The 21,537-nt window shown below is 50.1% G+C and overlaps 1 protein-coding gene across 1 annotated transcript in view; it reads right to left on the bottom strand.

The window, feature by feature from the left end:
* The window catches only part of PTK7 (protein tyrosine kinase 7 (inactive)), an 84,798-nt gene extending 63,588 nt beyond the window's left edge, over window positions 1–21,210 (bottom strand). Inside the window, exon 1 of the mRNA XM_003266240.3 lies at window positions 20,928–21,210. Coding sequence (XP_003266288.1) covers window positions 20,928–21,006 — 79 coding nt within the window. The 5' untranslated portion in view covers window positions 21,007–21,210. The remainder of the gene's footprint in view (window positions 1–20,927) is intronic.
* Window positions 21,211–21,537: the final 327 nt, after the last annotated feature.

Raw genomic sequence — 21,537 nt, 5'->3', positions numbered from 1 at the left:
AAAGATACAGGGGCCTTCCTGCCCCCCATCAATCTGGTGCCCCCAACTCAGCAAGGTCCCTGGAGAGGAAGAAATGCAAGCAAGCGCACAGGAGGAGGCTAAATAATGAATTGTAAGTGTGTGTTTTCTTTGGCCAGGGCAGTCTGGCCAAGCTCTGGGGGCTGCTGGGCAAACATTTTTTATATTTTAGTAGCTGGCCTATGCCCAAGGCAGTCAAAAGTTAAGCAAGCTTTGAATGAGCTGCTCCCTCGCTCTCCAGCTCTCCACGGCCCCAAGAATTCTTAATGAGGTTCTGAGGCAGCGGCCTCCAGGCCTCCAGCAAACTGGTCATGTTGCCTTAAATATCACTCACCCTTCACTACTTTTAATGAATGCAAATGATTCAGCAACAAAACACTTAGCCTGAAGTGAAATCCATCTTTGTGCAGCCGGTTTCACCAGCTTGCTGACAGCCCAGCTCAGGCAGGGCCCTACCGGACAGGCAGGCAGGCTGGCCCAGCACAGCCGCAGGTGCCCAGGCTAGCCCAGGCAGACCCCTGCACACCCAGGGCAGCAGCAAAAGGCAGCAAGTGCAGAGCACAAGGGAAGCTCTCCATCCCACCTACCACCCCAGCGACCAGGTGCAGACCTTCACATCTCCACCTCTTTATGACTCTGGCTCCAGGGCAGAGGAAAGTGTGAGCAGGAAAAACAAAAGGTATTTATTTGATCTAAGGAATGGGGCTTAGTCCCAGGCACCTCAAAGGCTTATCAGATCACCACTCACCCCCACCTCCCCTTCACCTGAGGCCAGGTTCCAGAGGAACTCAGAAAGAGAACCCCCAAAGCTGCCTTGGATCCCAGTCCTCCTTCACCAACTGCAAAGAAGTGACAAAAACGAGACAGTGTAAAGAACCCAATTTACACCGTTTTCGAAGTTCTCTTTTGGCAGCAAAAACTGAAAGCAATTTTTCAGGAGTCTGAGAGCAACTTTTAACTCATTTCTTTCCAACCTGAGGCTCAGGGGGATTTCTTGCCCTGTCAGCCTGATCAACACCTCTCCCCGGGGCTGAGATAGCAGGCCTGGCCCAGAACAGGCAGCTGTTAATTCAGCTGCCACGTCTTCACCCGAGGGGCCAGCCGCTGGCGGGAGACCCACAGAGGTCCATGCAGGCTCTCTCTAGGCTTTCTTGGTCGTGGATACAAATATGGAATCAGAGGGCATTAGACCCAAACTAGGCAATTGGCTAAACTCAGGACTACTAAGAGCTCACACATATCTGTGTAGCTGCCTTAGATATAAAAAGGGCTTCGAAGTATTTGTTGACTTGGTTTAAAAGAAACCATGGCCCCTTTCAACCCTCACAGGACAGAGAAGACAAGATCAGTCTCCCCAACAGAAAAAAGTTTCTCATTGTATCTTAGAGGGCCTCCAAAAATAAGTTGTATTGCATCAAAAATGCCCTTAGCTGTACATCCATCTTTCAGAAAAAGAGCACTGCAATTTTCTTAAAACAATCAGGAAGAACATTTCAGTGCTGTTCTTCTCCATCATTTAAGGTACACCATCTATTATACACTACCTTATTCTTCAAAACACTCTCATAGGAAGCCGACCAAAGTGGAGAAGAGCATTCCTTAATCGAGGGGCTGAGTCTCCTAGCTCCTAGGACTCTTCAGTTCTTGCCTTCCATTAATTGGCCCCTTTCCTTCCTGGGCCTCAGTGACAACGCAGAAAGAATGCTTTCCGAAACCCATATGTGGTAAAGTGCTTAAGCCTACAGAAGTGAACAGGTAGAAGGCTTGACACACACACACATCTACACAGCAATCTACTGTTTTTATTGTATTTTTTTTTTTTTTGGTGTTTGTTTGTTTGTTTAAGACAGTTTCATTCTTGTTGCCCAGGCTGGAGTTCAATGGCACAATCTTGGCTCACCGCAACCTCCGCCTCCCAGGTTCAAGTGATTCTCCTGCCTCAGCCTCTCGAGTAGCTGGGATTACAGGCATGTGCCACCACACCTGGCTAATTTTTTTATTTTTTTATTTTTAGTAGACACTGGGTTTCTCCATGTTGGTCAGGCTGGTCTCGAACTCCCTACCTCAGGTGATCCGCCTGCCTCGGCCTCCCAAAGTGCGGGACTACAGGTGTGAGCCACTGCGCCCTGCCTTTTTATTTATTTATTTATTTATTTATTTATTTATTTATTTATTATTTTGAGACAGAGTCTCGCTCTGTAGCCCAGGCTGGAGCGCAGTGGCATGATTTCGGCTCACTGCAACCTCCGCCTCCCAGGTTCAAGCAATTCTCCTATCTCAGCCTCCCAAGTAGCTGGGACTACAGGCGCCCACAACCATGCCTGACTAATTTTTGTATTTTCAGTAGAGACAGGGTTTCACCATGTTGGTCAGGCTGGTCTTGAACTCCTGACCTCAGGTGAGCCACCGTGGCCTGGCCAGCAATCTATTTTAAAAAACAATTTTGTGGCCGGGCGCGGTAGCTCATGCCTGTAATCCCAGCACTTTGGGAGACAGAGACGGGCTGATCATGAGGTCAGGAGATCGAGACCATCCTGGGTAACACGGTGAAACCCCATCTCTACTAAAAATACAGAAAAAAAAAAAATTAGCTGGGCGTGGTGGAGGGCGCCTGTAGTCCCAGCTACTCGGGAGGCTGAGGCAGGAGAATGGCGTGAACCCAGGAGGCGGCGCTTGCAGTGAGCCGAGATCATGCCACTGCATTCCAGCCTGGGTGACGAGCGAGACTCCGTCTCAAAAAAAAAAAAAAAAAAAAAATTGCTTTTGGTATTCATACAAAAGGGACACATCTTTGTCTTTTCACCTACCATATAAACCCCATAACCAAACCACCCCACCATCAAATGAACCAGAACGCAACCAAAAAAAAAAGAATTCCTTGGCCTTTGGGAAGTTACAACGTGACTGAAGGGAGAAAAGTGGTGAGGCAGGAGAATAGGGTCTGCAGGCAGGGAACCTAAGGCTGTTTCACACCGATGTCCTCCAACGAAATTGAAATGAAAGCCCTATCTACTTTCCAGGCCTAAGTAAAAGAGCAGAGGCTACCACTCCCTTTGAACTTTTCTGCCAGGCAGATGGGAAATTGGCTGTCTGCAGCCATTCATACTGAGTGCGAATCCTGTCTTCGTTTGCAACTTTGTAACTTCACTCCAGCCTCTGAATGGTTGCTGTCCACAACCAATCAGACTGACTGCTGGCCCAGTCTTCATTTGCATAGAAGTATAACTTTGTAACTTCACCCTAGCCTCTGACTGGTTGCTTTTTCCAACCAATCAGATGTTTGCACAGGAGCATGACCTTTGCATGAAGTGGCCAGTGGGAAACTTTTCGGGGGTATTTGGGTCCAGGAAGATTCTGTATCCCAGCCCTTAAGCCGCTGCTTGGGTCTGCTCCCACACTGTGGAGTGTACTTTCGTTTTCAATAAATCCCTGCCTTCGTTCTTCTGTTGCTTCATTCTTTCTTTGCTTTGCTGGGGGTTTTGTCCAATTCTTTGTTCAAAACACCAAGAACCTGGACACTCGCAGTCACGACCCTCTACCAGTGACAGTGGCATTCAGCAATGCTTGGGTAGCACGAAATAGAATGGATGATAACCAGCTGTCTCCACAAAGTTAGAATCAGCCCCACACAAGTGTGCTGCTGGGGAAGAAAACGCTACCACATCTCCTGTCCATCTCCTGCCTGCCTGACCCAGGTCTCCATCCTCCGAGCTCCTGACATTTACTGTGTGCCTCTCTTTGGTCTTCTCTGTACCCTTGTCTTCTTAATCACTCTCTTCAGATTCTGTCTTGATTCACCTACCAGCAATCCATTTCTGGAGTGAACCTCCAGTGTCCCCCAGCTCAGCCTTTCAAAATGGAGACTCTGAATTAGCCGGGTGTGGTGGTGGGCGCCTGTAATCCCAGCTACTCTGGAACTGAGGCAGGAGAATCGCTTGAACCCGGGAGGTGGAGATTGCAGTGAGCTGAGATTGTGCCATTGCACTCCAGCCTGGGCAACAAGAGTGAAACTCCGTCTCAAAAAAAAAGAGATCCTATCATCAGAGATTCACTGTATTCTTTCCATAATAGATAGACTGTTTGCCTTCTTAGGGATACCTACCTCCTCTTGTAAACATCTCTTGCCTTATAAAGACTTAAAGTCACCCTACCCCCCCCCCGCCACCAACATGCACACATGCATGCAATACTTAGCATGATGCCTTATGCCTTAAGCATCATTTGTTATTTACATGCCAGACTAAAAGGAAAACAGGTTTTATTGAAAGTTACTGGTAGATGGGAAGCACAACTAGGCCTGTAAATTACAGTTATAACCATCACAGATAGGCATCACAGTCATAGCCATTACAGATAACCATCACAGCTATAACCACCACAGATAACCATCACAGTTATAACTACCACAGATAACCATCACAGTTATAACCTCCACAGATAACCATCACAGTTATAGCCAAGTTTTTTTTTTTTTTTTTTTTTTTTTTTTGAGACGGAGTCTCGCTCTGTCACCCAGGTTGGAGTGCAGTGGCGCGATCTCGGCTCACTGCAAGCTCCGCCTCCCGGGTTCACGCCATTCTCCTGCCTCAGCCTCTCCGAGTAGCTGGGACTACAGGTGCCCGCCACCACGCCCGGCTAATTTTTTTGTATTTTTAGTAGAGACGGAGTTTCACCGTGGTCTCGATCTCCCGACCTCGTGATCCGCCCGCCTCGGCCTCCCAAAGTGCTGGGATTACAAGCGTGAACCACCGCGCCCGGCCAGTTATAGCCAAGTTTTACTGAGCATTCACAATATCACAGACTAAGTCCTTCACATATACTGAATTTAGAAGATGCTCCATTATTTATGTGCACCAAGAGGACACAGTGGTACTAGTTGAACTAAGACACGATGTTATATATAGTAGTCCCCCCAGTCCTGGGGGAGATATGTTCTATGACCTCCCAGTGGATGCCTGAAACCTCAGGTAGTAACAACCCCCAAATGTTATGTTTTGTGCCTATATATACATACCTACAATAAAGTTTCATTTATACATTAGGCACTTGACATCTGTAATCCCAGCACTTTGGGAGGATGAGGTAGTAGGAGGATTGCTTGAGTCTAGGAGTTCAAGATCAACCTGGGCAACAGAGCAAGATCCTATCTCTACAAAAATTTAGCTGGGCATGATGGCACACACCTGTAGTGCCAGCTACTTGGGAGGCTGAGGTGGGAGGATCACTTGAGCCCAGGAGGTCAAGGCTGCAGTGAGCCATGACTGCACCACTGCATTCCAGCCCGGGCAACAGAGCAAGACCATATCTCTAAAAAATTAATAAATAAATTAGGCACAGTAGGCCTGGCACGGTGGCTCACGCCTGTAATCCCAGCACTTTGGGAGGCCGAGATGGGTAGATCACGAGGTCAGGAGTTCAAGACCAGCCTGACCAACATGGTGAAACCCCATCGCTACTAAAAATACAAAAATTAGCTGCGCGTAGTGACATGTGCCTGTAATCCCAGCTACTCAGGGGGCTGAGGCAGGAGAATCACTTGAACCCAGAAGGTGGAGGTTGGAGTGATCTGAGATCGCACCACTGTACTCCAGCCTGGGCCACAGGGCAGGACTCCATCTCAAAATTAAAATAAATTTAAAAAAGAGTTACTCGAACACAAGCATCTGATACCCTGACATTCGATAAACTGGATAAAGGGATGATTCATGTCCTGGGTGGGATGGAGTGGGATATCAAGAGATTTTATCATGCTACTCTAAATGGCATAAAACTTAAAACTTGTAAGTTGTTTATTTCTGGAATTTTCCATTTAATATTTTTTGACCATGGGTAGCTGAAACCACAGAAAATGAAACCACGGATAAGGGGTGACTACTGTAATTAATTAGAAGTTACATCCCAATTTCAAAGATGTGCAAATGTGAAAAGAAAAAACATCTAAGAGTTAATGAAATGCAGTACCATCTCACTCGACTCTTGCAAGAACTCTAATGAGACTGGTATTATTATCCCTATCTTCCAAAAGAGGAAACCGGCCAGGCGCAGTGGCTCATGCCTGTAATCCCAACACTTTGAGAGGCCGAGGCGGGTGGATCACCTGAGGTCAGGAGTTGGAGACCAGACTGGCCAACATGGTCAAACCCCATTTCTACTAAAACAAAAATATACAAAAATTAGCCAGCCATGGTGGCATGGGCCTGTAGTCCCAGCTGGCTGGGAAGCTGAGCCAGAAGGGTCACTTGAACCCAGGAGGCAGAGATTGTAGTAAGCCAAGATCACGTCACTGTACTCCAGCTTGGGCGACAGAGTGAGACTCCATCTCCAAAACAAAAAAAAAGAGGAAACCGAGGCTCAGAGAAATGAAGTAAACTAAGGTCTCTCAGCCAGTAGGTTGTGGAGCCAGAAGTCAGTTCCTGAACAGATTTCTGAATTTCCCTGGGAAGCAGGGAGCAAGGAGGGGGCAGCCAGGCTTCAGACAGATCCTTCTTGGTTACGCTGACCCATCAGACGCAAATAACCCTGACTTGGCTGATCCCTAAAATCAGGGTCTTTCTTCAAGTGCACCTTCACAGATCCTACTTCCAGAAACAACAAAAAAAAAGAAAACAGGTTTCCCTAGCTCCTTCCTTACAAAACTGGCTGGAAGTGAGGGGGAACCTCTCGGCCAGCTTGTTATATATAAAGCACATTTAACGAGCCTTTCAAGTCCTGGGAGTAGGAGAAGGAAGGGTTCATTGGAAATCTGATACTTTGGCAATCAAGCGGGAGGGACAAGGCCCTGAGCATCAGACCCTGAGGATAAACACCATCCCAAACCCCTTTGTCTGCCAGAAGGAGATACTTCCTGGGGGAGCAGGAGGCGGCAATGCTTTTTATGACAAAGCCCACCTAACAACAACCTCCACCGGAGACCTGGCTAGGGTCTTTGTACAACCCACCTAACCATAAACCCTCTATCTTTTCCCAAACCTGCTGGGGTCCCTCTCTCCACAAATACCTGTGACCATCATAAACGCCCTTAAACAGCCCCAGTTTACTGCTCAGCCTGCCTGCTGCTAAATGAGGGCATTTGTTTCAAATTTGCAAATACCGACAGCAGTGGAAACCTAAGTCCACCCCTAAAATGAAATGTTCTGCATTCCTCCAGGCCTGAAGCACCAGCTTCAAAAGCTGCAAGAGGCCCGGCTGTTTACTCACTGGTGGGGCTATTGGGAGAGGTATTTTTCTGCTCCCTGAGGAGGCTCCTTTGATCCAGGCAGAGTGGGAAGGGGCAGAGAGGGGTGCCACCCGCACCAAGGCTAGGCTGGGCCCGCGCTCTCCTACCCCTTCCTGGGTCACCAGCGGCAGCTGCGCAGCGCCTGGAAAAGGGAGTCTCTTGGAAAGGCCCAAGTAGAGACTCGCCTGAAATTGCTGTCTGGAGACAGAGCAAGCTGGCTTGGTGGCTTCCGCAGGATCTCTCAAGCCACGTTCAAAGGCCCTTCAGACAAAGGTAAAGAGGGTAAGGAAAGACACAGGAGGCTGCACAACCCCTGAGAGCACCCCAGCCTCTTACGTAGGCAGAAACAAAGGACAAGGTCCCCACCCTGTTCTTCCCAGTCCACGGCACAGCTCAGGACACTCCATCAAAACAGGGTGCAGGTGTTTACTAAATAACAGCCTTTTGTTCTAAGTTTTGCTAAAGGGGAGGGGGGATAGGAGAGAGAGAGAGAGAGAGACCTTCCTGCAGGTCTCCAGGGCTGTTCCAGGACCCAGCCTAGCCCCCTCCCCTCAGTACTCCTCCAGTAAGAGGCCTGGATCCCTGGGGTAGAGGAGGAGCTCAGATCATGGGCAGAAAAGCTGCTGTGTAGCTGGGCATTTTTTTAATTGGTCAGTTTAACAACTGGTTTAATCTGCTAAAGAAACTAAACTGACAGAATGCTTTCTTCTTTGTGCTGGAACTATAAGAGATCGACAGCATTTCCTTTTTTTCTCCCCCCTGAGGCTGTAAGACAATGTTTTCTTTGTGATTTGTTTTGTTTTTCAGGTGGCTGGAAATTAGGTTTGGATCTCAAATGCCATCCTAGCACTCTCTAAGGATCTGTTGGCCTGACAGAGCCTTCTCCCTCTTCTTCTAGGTGGGAAACAGCCCAGCTTTGTAAACAGATGAGCTACAATGGAATCAGATCACCAGAGTTGTCCCTTTGCATCCTTCCATGATAGAACATAGGTTCCCACACTGGAGTCTGAGAACCTCCGAAGCAGAAGAACAAACTCAGCGCAATCACCAAGAGCGGTCAACAGTTCAGCCAAAGAGAGATACACCTGGCACGAGAAAAGTGGCATCACCCGGAATGTCAAGGTCATGATCCAACCTCGCCTGAACACTCCTGAGGGTTAAAAGACTTGACTCCAAAGTCAGAAATTAAAGGGAAATCTACATCATTAGGCCCCTACTATGAGGCAGGGCCTGGAGCACCAAGCGTGGGCACATCTACCTACGCAAAAGTAGTATGAGGTGGCAAACTCTATTAACCACTATGGGGATGACTCTATTACCTCCTACGTGGTCTCCACCACAGCACTGCTCAGCGTACGACTCCCAGCAGGAAGCAATAGTCTGGAATGCACCTACAAGCCAGGGCCTGCAACTGCCTGTGACCTTCCAGCAGCACCAGGAGGAGGAGGCTAAGGACTCATGGGTTCATGAGAAAAGCTCAAGCCATCAGGATTTAGGCACAGTGTTCTAGCCTTTTAGACTACATATAGTTTCACCATAACTCTATTTATTTATTTATTTATTTATTTATTTATTTATTTATTTTGAGATGGCGTCTCACTCTCACCCAGGTTGGAATGCAGTAGCATGATCTCAGCTCACTGCAACCTCTGCCTCCCAGGCTCAAGCCATTCTCCTGCCTCAGCCTCCCGAGTAGCTGGGATTACAAGGCATGCACCACTACAGCTGGCTAATTTTGTGTTTTTAGTGGAGATGGGGTTTCACCATGTTGGTCAGGCTGGTCTTGAACTCCTGACCTCATCATCCACCACCTCGGCCTCCCAAGGTGCTGGGATTACAGGTGTGAGCCACCACGCTTGGCCATGTGTGCAGCATATCATAGCACAGTAACACCTGGACATACAAGGACTCTAAGTGAAGGCACAGGAGGGACTGGCACTCTGGTCTCAGCTCTCTACCTTTGTTTTTTGAGACAGGGTCTCTCTCTGTTGCCCAGGCTGGACTGCAGTGGTGCAATCTTGGCTCACTGTAGCCTTGACCTCCCAGGTTCAAGTGATCCTCCCACCTCAGCCTCCCAAGTAGCTGGGATCACAGGCATGTGCCACCACTGCTGTCTAATTTTTCTTTTATTTTCTATTCCGTAGAGATGGGGTCTCACTATGTCCCCCAGGCTAGTCTCAAATTCCTGGGCTCAAACAATCCTCCCGCCTTGGCCTCCCAAAGTGCTAGGATTACAGGTGTGAACCACCACACTGGCTTCAGCCCTATTCCTCACCAGCTCTGTAGTGCTAGGCAGATCGTACTTTTGTGCCTCAGTTTCTTTCCCTGTCAAATACTCTCCCTCCTAAATCTTTACAGCACCCTTTGCACCTAGAGAATTATACCCTAATACCCACATCACCAGTTGGTCAAGTCTAAACACATCTGTGCCCACGCACTAGAGACTCCAGAATAAAAAGCAGCCCTTAGATTAAAGTGCTCTCCCTAAACCCAGGGTAAGGAGAGCCTGTAAGCTGTGGCAGAAACAGGGCTGGAGACGCCACACTGAGTGAGCCACAGCAAGGGCCCTCCAAGGTCTTCTGTTCTGAAGTTGAAGCCTGGAGAGGAGGATGGGACCTGCCCATGGTCACACAGGCAGTTTTAGGCAAATGTGGAAGGAGAGTCCATGTCTTCCAACACTGCGCCTAGTGCTCCTCCTGGTGCCTCCTCAGGCTCAAGAGGTATGAACATCACCAGGATACCCAGCGCTGGAGCTCAGCAAGACCCAAGACCCGCCTTTGGCACTGAGGTCCTACCACTTCTCTTGCAGGAATTCCTCTAAATCAGGAATGCCCACACACTTTACCTGGAGACCCTAGTATCCCCAGGGTGAGAGGAAATGGGAGAAAGGAAAACTGAAAGCTCCTTTATAATGTGAAATAAACTCTGCGGCTCACTCTTCCCAAAGACTCAGCCAGCCTTCCACACCAATTATCACATAAGGCTAAGAGCCTATATCTGCAAGACAGCAAAATCCTCTCACAGGGAAGGGGCCCAGAAATAGGCCAAGACTTCAGCAGCCGCAGATATACAATATGGGGTGGGTACAGTAATGGGGCCCCACCCTCAGGGGCTTCTCCTATTGTATGTTACAGGCAGGATTGCCCCATCCTACCACCACAGAAGGCAGAACAGTAGTGAAGAGGGCTCACTTGAAACATGACATTAGCACAGAGGCATCAAAATCATCTTGGCCCATCGGCTGGGAAACACAGAGCCACAGTTGCAAGGCCTTCATGCCAATGGAACAGCCACCTTTGACTGTACAGGTTGTGCACTGCTCAAGATGTCTGACCAAAGAGTCAACACTGAAATACTGCCTGAACCCTGGTGCAGGACTGCATCTACCTGGAGGAAGGGCTTTCTTTTTTTCTTTTCTTTTTTTTTTTTTTGAGATAGGGTCTCGCTCAGTTGCCCAGGCTGGAGTGCAGTGGTGCAATCACATCACGGCTCACCCACTTCAGCTCTGACCTCCCAGGCTCAAGCAATCCTCCCGCCTCAGCCTTTGAGTAGCTGAGACTACAGGCATGCACCACCATGCCCAGCTAGTTTTTTTGTATTTTTTGTAAAGACAGGGTTTCATCTTGTTGCCTAGGCCGGTCTCAAACTCGTGAGCTCAAGTGATCCACTTGCCTCTGCCTCCCAAGTGCTGGGATTACAGGCGTGAGCCACTGAGGCCACAGCTGGGAGTACTTATTTGTAATGTGCACAAAGGTACCATACGAGCTAGCTGCTGGGACACCTCAGCAGTCCCAAAGGCAGACAAGCGTTCCCCTCATTGCCCCGCCACCACCCCAAGGAGACAAAAAAAAAAAAGCCAGAGTGACTCCTGGAGGGGAGGTTGTACATGATAGTGCCCATGCGGGCCCCCATAACCACCCCCAGGGAGAGCCCACTGCCCTTGGCCACACAGAACCTCAGGAACCTCCCCACAGCACAGACAGAAGTTCCCACAAATTAACAGAGTCGCTGACTGGGGAAACCCCCACAGTCATCCAATGATTATAAAAACCCCTCCCTTGGGTATCATAAAAGTCTGCCTAGGCTGCCTGAAGCACAGTTCACTACCCACTCCCTGAGAACCTCAGCATGCCAGGAGAGACAGTGGCCCTGAACCAGCACCAACCCACCCCTTGGGAGAATCTGCTATTGAGACAAAGAGAGAGGGAGAATTCCCACCAGGAAAATGTGGCTGTGTGTGGCTCCCACATTTCTGGGCTGCTGTTGGAATACTGAGACCCATTTAGAAAACCAGTGCTTTTGAATGAGGAAGCCATGTATTTTTTTTTTTTTTTTTTTTGAGACAGAGTTTCGCTCTTGTTGCCCAGGCTGGAGTGCAATGGCGTGATTTCGGCTCACCACAACCTCAGCCTCCCGGGTTCAAGTGATTCTCCTGCCTCAGCCTCCCAAGTAGCTGGGATTACGGGCATGTACCACCATGCCCGGCTAATTTTATATTTTTACTAGAGATGGGGTTTCTGCATTTTGGTCAGGCTGGTCTCGAACTCCCGACCTCAGGTGATCCACATGCCTCAGCCTCCCAAAGTGCTGGGATTACAGGCGTGAGCCACCGCACCCAGCCCAAATGAGAAAACCATTTCTAAGGCTGCTAGTCAAGAGGGACTTTGTTGAGCCTTTGGCAAACCATTCTAGAGTCAGAGGGCTGGAAATAAAGGCTGACACCTCTAGCCGGGCATGGTGGCTTATGCCTGTAATCCCAGCACTTTGGGAGGCCAAGGCAGGTGGATCATGAGGTCAGAAGTTCAAGACCAGCCTGACCAATATGGTGAAACTCCGTCTCTACTGAAAATACAAAAATTAGCCAGGCGTGGTGGCAGGTGCCTGTAATCCCAGCTACTCAGGAGGCTGAGGCAGGAGAATGGCGTCAACCCGGGAGGTGGAGGTTGCAGTGAGTCGAGATGGTACTACTGCACTCCAGCCTGGGCAACAGAGAGAAACTCCGTCTCAGAAAAGAAAGGCTGACCTCTCAAAAGGAAACGGCTGGCCAGGACAGTCTCTGGGAAGAACCATCAGGGCTAGCGAGAGGGGCTGCTTCCCAGGGGTCACCCATTTCCACAGTTGAAGAGCATTATATCACAACTTCACAGGGGCCAGCAAGGCAGGCAACAGCATCACTTGCATTGTGCTGACGAGGAAACTGAGGCTCAGAAAGATTAACTAACCAGCTCAGGGTCATGTGGGTATGCAGCAATTGAGCCAGCACCAGAATACAGAAAAACTGGTGTCAAAGGTCTATAGATGTCTCTTCTGTTACTTCATCACCTTTGGCTGCTGTGTGATATTAGAACAGTACCACCCAGGTTTTCAGAATCCTGGTCCAATGACTTTACATCATTCTGAGGCCATCACTGACTACATCTATTCAGCAATGCTGGGTCTTCTCTCCTCTCTGAAGCCCTCCCACCTCCTATTTGCTCCTACATCTCAGACTTACCATCCCACACATTCTGGAATGTTCTATTCTACTTAGCACTTTACCAAATGGCGTCTTTCATACTTCATCTGATTCATGTTTCTCCATCTTGTCTTCTTCCTGCATCCCATGCCTCCTCAGACAGCTTCACCCACAGAAGACACTCAAGCACTTTGAATGAACTCCCTCCTAAGCCCCCCACTATTAATATCACCCTTTTTCTCAACACCACACCTCCGCTTCAGACTGATAAATTCTCCTTATGGCTACCCAGTGGTTCTCACACTTAAGGGTAGGTAAGAATCTCCAGGAAGCTCTTTATAAATGCAGTTTCCAGGCTGGGCGTGGTGGCTTATACCTGTAATCCCAGCACTTTGGCAGGCAGAGGCAGAAGGGTTGCTTGAGCCCAGGAGTTCAACACCAGCCTGGGCAACACAGCAAGACTCATCTCTATTAAAAATAAAAAATAAATTTAAAAAACTAGCCAGGTATGGTGGCATGCACCTGTGGTCCCAGCTACTTGGGAGGCAGAGGCGGGAGAATCACTTGAGCCCAACACGACAAGGCTGCAGTGAGCTGTGATTGCGCCACTGCACTCCTACCTGGGTGACAGAGTGAGACCCTGTCTCAAAAATAAATAAATAAAAATTAAAATGCAGTTTCCTTTTGAAATCTGGCCTATGTAACTGGATCAGCTATTCAAAAACAACAACATAATCTAACAAATAAATAAAATGCATTTTCTGGCCTCTCCCTCAATAATTCTGATGGGCAGGTCTGCAGTAAGGCCTAGGAAACTAAACTTTTCATCAGTACTTTGGTGACCTGCTCTCTCACTATACTCTCCACTCTACATTTTTGAGAAACACATATCTACACCTTCCTAATATGTAACTTACAATCCCTACCCCACGACTCAGGACCTTGTCTTCAGAAATTACATACACACCTAAAACCTGTGAGTGCATACCCCGCTTATCAAGGCTTACACTTCTAACAGGGGCTTGGGGTCTGCAGGACACCTGGTGGATGACGTTCTAGTCACCTGAGCATTCACTCAACACATACCCCAGTTAATGTACACAGCAGATGAGAGTTTAGCAATGTAAAACCAAGTTGCGAGAGGGGGAAAGGCGCCTGTGTGTGTGTGTCAGCCCTTCGAACCAAGCTTCCTCCCTGCCCCACTGCTGTTTGTGTAACATTACTGGGAGGGAAATGGCCTAAATGCAGAGAAGAAAAGAGGATGGAAAAAGTGACATACTACAGAGGGCTTCCTCAAACCGCTGATTAGCTGTGGCAGCTCTCAGGCCAGCTCCACCAAAGCGCCAGGGGGCTCAGCAGTGAACTCAAGAGAATTCCAACATAGGACTCTAACCAGCTACAATGGCAGGACTTTCATACCCTCAGAAGAAGGACCAGGCAGATGGGGGCCAGAGCAGGAATCAGGAGAAGGGCAGGCGGCAGCTCCAGGGCAAGGTGAGGGCCAGCGCCAGCAACTGTGGCCCCAAGCCTGTAACCCCATCATGTGGCTCTGGCCAGGGGTAGTGCCCGGACACAGCAGCAGAGAGGCATCTACTGAGGTTAGGGAGAGCAGGAGGTTGAGGGACGCAGGCCAAGGACACCCAACCCTGTTTAATGACCCTTTCTTCCATCAGGAAAACACCAAAGACTGAATCCTTGGCCCGCAACTGCTCTTGGCTCCAATATTAGAGTCTGAACCGGCCAACCTCTGTCCCAGATGAGTCTCACAGAAGCTGCATTGGCTTAAACACAGACTCACACAAACCCCCTCACTCCAGAATATGAAATGCTCCAAAGACTAACAACACTACAACTGTCAAAGCCCAGCGGACACATGCCTCCCTTTATGAGCCAAATGTATTCCTGAAAAGTTGTCTGTCGACCAAATTTCTGCCTAACAAATCCAGTTTCTCCACTGGTTTTCGTTATAAAATCAGCCGTATTCTCCTCTAGGAAAACCTGAAGTTCTGAGAGGAGGTAAACATCAGGCTGAATATTGCAGACTTCCTAGAGTCACACATTTAATGGAGAAATTTCTTGACAAAATCTAATTCAAGTTAAACCCAAAGGAGGTAATTTTAAAGCATACACATCACCCCAAGGAGTGTTCACATAAACTAAGTTATTTAAAGCAAATCTTCAAATACTGTGCAGGATCTCAGCTCCCAATTTATACTGTTGCAACAGGAAAGCTCTGTGCCTTGAGATTCCGTATAAAGAAGGATGCCTAGGCCAGGACTTCTGGAACTCTGGGGTACAGAGTCACCTGAGCATCTTGTTTAAATGCAGACTGTGGCCAGGCACGGTGGCTCACACCTGTAATCCCAGCACTTTGGGAGGTTGAGGTGGGTGGATCGTAAGGTCAGGAGTTCGAGACCAGCCTGACCAACATGGTGAAACCCTGTCTCTACTAAAAATATTAAAAAATTAGCTGGGCGTGGTGGTGCGCGCCTGTAATCCCAGCTGCTCAGGAGGCTGAGGCAGGAGAATCGCTTGAACCCAGGAGGTGGAGGTTGTAGTGAGCCAAGATCGTGCCACTGCACTTCAGCCTGGGCGACAGAGTGAGACTCCATCTCAAAAAGAATAAATAAATAAACTGCAGATTGCGATTCTGATTCATGCTCCCAGGGATGCTGATGCCATGTGGCCCTGGGTCTTACTTCAAGTAGCACAGTTATAGATACTCTAGGCCCCTACACAGTTCTCTGAGGAAGAAACTTTAGCACCAGTTTTTAAGCTGCAGTCAGCTTCATATGTAGCGGTGCTTACCCACGCACAGAACTTGGAGAAAGTTAGAAGACCCACCACATCAAAACTGAGAAAAACCACCACCAAAACAGCCAGCCCAGGATCAGGGAAGGAAGGTCTGATCCTTAATTTGGTCACCGTAGAGCAGGCACAAGGAGGAACAGGCAACCCCAACCCAAAGAAGCTGGGGAGGGTGCAAAAGACTCCCAATGCCTAGGACGCAAGAGGATATTTAACTCCATCCTTGATCATTCTGCCCTGCACCCAAATGGCTCATTCACTTTTTAAATAAACCTACATGAGGACCTGTTATATCGGCTGGGTGCAGTGGCTCATGCCTGTAATCCCAGCACTTTGGGAGGCTGAAGTGGGCGGATCACCTGAGGTCAGGAGTTCGAGACCAGCCTGGCCAACATGGGAAAACCCCATCTCTATTAAAAATACAAAAATTAGCTAGGTGCAGTGGCACACACCTGTAAACCCAGGTATTCAGGAGGCTGAGGTAGGAGAATCACTTGAACCCGGGAGGCAGAGGTTGCAGTGAACCAAGATCGCGCCAATGCCTCCAGCCTGGGAGACACAGGCTGACTCCATCTCGAAAAAAAAAAAACAAAACAAAAACAAACAAACAAACAAAAAAACCACCTACATAAGAACCCATTATAAGCAAGTACTGTACTAAACTCTATGGGGGAGCCCTTCAGTAAATTAAAACAAAACCCAACAGGGGCAAAAATATGGATGGTGTCGCAAGAATGACAGTCCAGAAGTTCTACAGGTGTCTACTTTCTGGCAGCAGAGATAGGACAGCTTCAGGGAAGAAGAGGCAGTGGGGCTGGGCAACAGATAGACAGGAGAAGGCAATGTACACCCAGGGACTGGCCCAAAGGAAAGAAAGGTGGGAGAAAAACAGATATGTGTTAGGAGATGGCAAATATTCCAGCTGGACTGAAATGGAGGGTTCCAGTAGGTAAAATGTCTATTGTTGGGAATGACTGTAAAGCTGAAGGAATCTTTGAAGCACACCACAGAGGGAAGACCAAGAAAGGGGTGTGTGTGTGTGTGTGTGCGTGTGTGTGTGTATTTTTTTTTTTTTTTTTGAGATGGAGTCTCGCTCTGTCGCCCAGGCTGGAATGCAGTGGCGCGATCTCAGCTCACTGCAACCTCCGCCTCCCGGGTTCAAGCGATTCTCCTGCCTCAGCCTCGTGAGTAGATGGGATTAGAGGTGTGTGCCACCACACCCTACTAATTTTTGTATTTTTAGTAGAGACGGGGTTTTACCATGTTGGCCAGGCTGGTCTTGAACTCCTGACCTCAGGTGATCCGCCCGCCTCGGCCTCCCAAAGTGCTGGGACTACAGATGTGAGCCACTGCGCCCAGCCTACTTCATTATATTTAATCCTCAGCACAACTCTAGGATGCCCCTTTATAGAAGAGGCTGAGAAGCTAAGAGCTTCCTTCGTCCAGGGCCACAGGGCCTGCCAATGAGTCTGAGTTGCTGCTTTGCCAGATACACTCCTTATCCCTGGGCTCCACATCCCTCAACAGAGGATCAAAAACACTGGGGGAAGATAAAAATTAAAAACAATACAACAATAAAAAAGAATACAAATTAAAGAATACAACAGTTATTTACATAGCATTTCCATTGTAATAGGTATTACAAGTAATTTATAGATTTTTTTTTTTTTTTTTTTTTTGAGACAGAGTCTCGCTCTGTCGCCCAGGCTGGAGTGCAGTGGCGCGATCTCGGTTCACTGCAAGCTCCGCCTCCCGGGTTCACGCCATTCTCCTGCCTCAGCCTCCCGAGTAGCTGGGACTACAGGCGCCCGCCACCACGCCCGGCTAATTTTTTGTATTTTTAGTAGAGACGGGGTTTCACCATGTTAGCCAGGATGGTCTCCATCTCCTAACCTCATGATCTGCCTGCCTCAGCCTCCCAAAGTGCTGGGATTACAGGTGTGAGCCACCACGCCTCACCCAGACCAAAGTGCAGTGGCACAATCATGGCTCACTGTAGCCTCAACCTGCTGGGCTCAAGCGATACTCCCACCTCAGTCTCCTGGGCAGCTGGGACCACACACGCGTGCCACCATGCCTGGCTATTTTTTTTTTTTCTTTGCACAGGTGGAAGTCTCATTGTGTTGCCAGGGCTGGTCTTGAGCCCCTGGGCTCAAGCGATCCTCCTCCCTCTGCCTCCCAAAGTGCTGGGATTACAGGCGTAAACCTGGCCCTTAGAGATGATTTAAAGTATATGGGAGAAGCTGGGCATAGTGGCTCATGCCTGTAATCCCCATACTTTAGGGCAGTGAGGCAGGAAGACTGCTTGAGCCCAGGAATTCGAGGCTTCAGTGAGCCAGGATTGTGCCACTGCACTCTAGCCTGGGTGTTAGAGGAGACCCTGTCTCAAAACAAAACAAAAGTATATAGTGAAGTTGTGTGTACGTTATATGTAAATACGACACCATTTTATATAAGAGACTGAAGCACACTTGGATTTTTTTTTTTTTTTTTTGAGACAGAGTCTCGCTCTGTCGCCCAAGCTGGAGTGCAGTGGCACGATCTCGCCCAAGCTGGAGTGCAGTGGCACGATCTCGGCACGATCTTGCCCAAGCTGGAGTGCAGTGGCACGATCACTGCAAGCTCCACCTCCTGGGTTCATGCCATTCTCCTGCCTCAGCCTCCCGAGTAGCTGGGACTATGGGCACCCGCCACCACACCTGGCTAATTTTTTACATTTTTAGTAGAGACAGGGTTTCACCGTGTTAGCCAGGATGGTCTCGATCTCCTGACCTCGTGATCTGCCCGCCTCGGCCTCCCAAAGTGCTGGGATTACAGGTGTGGGCCACCGCGCCGGCCGCACCCTTGGATTTTGTTATTCTCAGGGAGTCCTATTCCAATTCCCTGCAGATGCCAAGGAAGGACCACACTTTATCTCCATTGCTTGAGCTCTGTCCACCACTCAATGCTGCTCTGAACACCAGGAGTTTGAGTATACCATTTGACAAGTGACAGGAAGAGCACCCTTGCCCTGCCACCATACTTCCCAACAGCTGAGAAAAGCCATCACTAATAAAAGCAACTCCTAGGCCTGAATTACAGGCTGCAGAGCCTTGAGGAATCTGCAGACAGCCTATCCCAGAACATGACGACTCAATTTCCCCAAAGAAACAAGAGCCTGGAGGAAACCAGGGAGGGGGATGGGAATCAGGATGAGAAGTGACCACAAGTGACTGTACAAGAGGTTGGGGTTAAGAATCCATAGTTTCAAACATCAAGCCTCCTCCTCCTCCTCCTCCTCCTCCTCCATATTTATTACAACAGCATCTCAAAGTTTGGAAAGTAACTCAGCCATTTATGGCATAATTACCCAGGCTTTAAAATGGTCTAATCCACAAACCTAGCCAGCATAGGTTCCTTACTCCAGCCTTATTAACAGTGGGATCTCACTACAACTCCACTTAATTACACAGTTAAACAATGAGATGGAAAAATCTACTGTGATCTATTAAAAAACCGTTGCCCCCTGAAGTCATGCGTCTGGGGGTGGGTTGAGTCCCAGGATTTCACTAGAAGACAGCAGGAGGTGTTTACAGCACATGGACAGGTTCCACAACAAGGCACATTTGGTGGAACTGATTTAAGGCTCTCATTAAAATGTTCCTTTGTTGAGCACAAGACATCCCTCCACCCCTGAGGAGACTACAGACCTCCTGTCCTAAGCCCTCAGCCTGCCCTAACTTCCCCCAACAGGATCCCCCCCACACACGCACACACAAACACCAACCAGTCACCAGATTAAGTCAATTAACATCAGAGTCATCTTCTCATGGAAGGAATTTAGCAATTTAGCATTTGTTGAGCAAGAGCCCCATCTTCACCAGAAACTCCCCTTGACTCCAGAACTAAACAGCAGCAGTGAAGGCAGCCTCATTGGGCAGACCCACACACCAAAACCCAACCAGGAGAGCCGGGGGCCTGTGAGCTCGGGCTGCTCGCCCAGATGGCTGGGCCCCCATCCTGGCTGTGCAAAAAACTTCCATACTTCCTCTGGGAGCTGATGTGGATTCTGCCACGAGCAATAACCACCACACACATCACAAGAAACACGGGGCAACTCCAGAAACACCTCCTCCAAATCCCTGGAGATTGGTCTCTTTCCTGGGTTACATTTACCTCTCCTTTTACAACTGGGGGAAGGGGAGATGTCGATTCCACCAGCACCAAAACCCCTCCACAGCTGGCAGGCCAGAAAGATATTAGAAAGGCAATTCCCTACCCATGCCCTTCCCATTGCCACCTTCAAAGGAGGTGGAAGGTTATCACCTAGGACAGGTCTCCTCGACAGAGCTCCCCAAGAGAAAGCTGCTTCGAGGACCACCAAAGAGTGTTTTGGAGGGTCGGGGGCTTTATTTCCAGTCCGGGCTGTTTGGGATGTGCGGGTAGCTTGGTGCTTTCCTGTAAGGCACTTCAACACCTCAGTGATGACTCTTAGGTGTGAGCAAGCCAGGAAATAAAAGCTGCGGGAGTTGGGGGGGGCGGTGTTGTCTGCCCTGGTGATGAGGGCCACACCCTCGTTAAAATGCTAAGGCGCCCCCAAGAAAAGTCAGAATGAGCTCTTTTTGCCTTTCTTCCCTTAGAAATATTTCCTTTCCTCTGTGAGGGCAGCCAGGATGGAAACCCAGGAAGGAGCAGAACAAACCCCGTCCGCACCTTTGCAGCCAGGCCATGCCCGATTTTGGCAGCGGCCTTCACACATTAGTCACCGCGACAGCCTGGGACCCTCGCATCCCGGGATTCGGCCCTGGCACGGAGTGGGCGCAGGGTTCCAGACCAGTAGCTAGAGGCCATGGGGCGGCCCCTCATTCTTCCCTTCTTCCGCCCTCACCCGCAGGGCCATCTGGGGTCTCAGCTTTGCCCAGGAACTTGGAGGAGGGAAGCCGGGAGCGTCGGGTCGGCGTAGGCAACAAAGCTCCGCGCTTTGCGCGCCGCAGGTCTGTCCGGCTTCGGGCCCCAAACCAGCAACTCTTACCTGGGCAGACCCTGCCGGGTGGGGTGGGGGACTCCTTTTTCCACATCGCACTCCCAACGGTGGGTGCGGACGGTCTTTTCTCCCCCGACAAGAAACTCCCCATCTGGGCCCGAGAGCCGGCAACTCTCGGCAGTTCTCGAGCAAACTCTCGCCTTAGACCAGAAAAACTCAGGGAGGCTGGAAATGCGTCCCCGCGGCGCGGGTGGGAGGGGTACCCTGACCAAGTCCCCGGAGGCTTCGCCAGCCTCCCGACCCCCGGGCTCCTTGCGCCCTTCCGCCCCAAGCCTGCACCCGCAGCGAGCCTCTCCACCACTCCAGGGCCGTTCCAGCCGCCCAAACCCACCGCCCCGGGTGCAGCCTTTTGCCCACGGGACTCCCGCGCTTCCCAAGCTCTGTGCCCCCAGCTCTCGGGTACTCACCGCCCAGCAGCGGCAGCAGCAGGACGCTGAGCAGAGGCAACCGGCGGGGTCTGGCCGGGGATCCCCGCGCAGCTCCCATCGCGGCGGGCTCAGGAAAAGGAGCTGAGGGCGCACGGCGGGCGCGCAGACTGCGCTCCGCGGCGGGCACAAGAGGCAGAGCGCACCGGAGCGCGGGCGCCGCAGCAGCAGCCGCAGCCGGAGCCCGACCCGGAGGAGTCCCGAGCCGGAGCCGCGCGCGCGCCCGGTACCTCCGAGTCCTCGCGCGCCGCCGCCGCCGCCAAGCCCCGCCCCACGACACCCCCTCCCCTCCGGCCCCCGCACGGCGCCCCGCCCCCTCGACGCCCCCTCCTCGCCGAGGCGGGGAGGAGCTCAGTAGGGGGAGGGGTCTGGAGAGGGATGGAGAATAGAGAGAGCAAGGCTCAGGGGAGCGCAGGGGACCTGAACGAGGTAGGGGAGTATTTGCTGTACCCACCACCGACTCTGCAGGGATCCGGGAGAACCTAAGTGACTTGTGCGATTCCGTGGACCCTGGGGAGAATGGTCCATTCTGGGCATACCTGGAGGCTCTGGCCAACAGTTCCCCCAGAATTCTCCAGGTGGGGGCAGGGGA

The sequence above is a fragment of the Nomascus leucogenys genome, chromosome 17 (assembly GCF_006542625.1).
Source record: "Nomascus leucogenys isolate Asia chromosome 17, Asia_NLE_v1, whole genome shotgun sequence".
In the NCBI taxonomy this organism is placed as follows: domain Eukaryota; kingdom Metazoa; phylum Chordata; class Mammalia; order Primates; family Hylobatidae; genus Nomascus; species Nomascus leucogenys.
The sequence above is the reverse complement of the archived record's forward strand: the minus strand, read 5'-3'. Positions and strand labels throughout refer to the sequence as shown.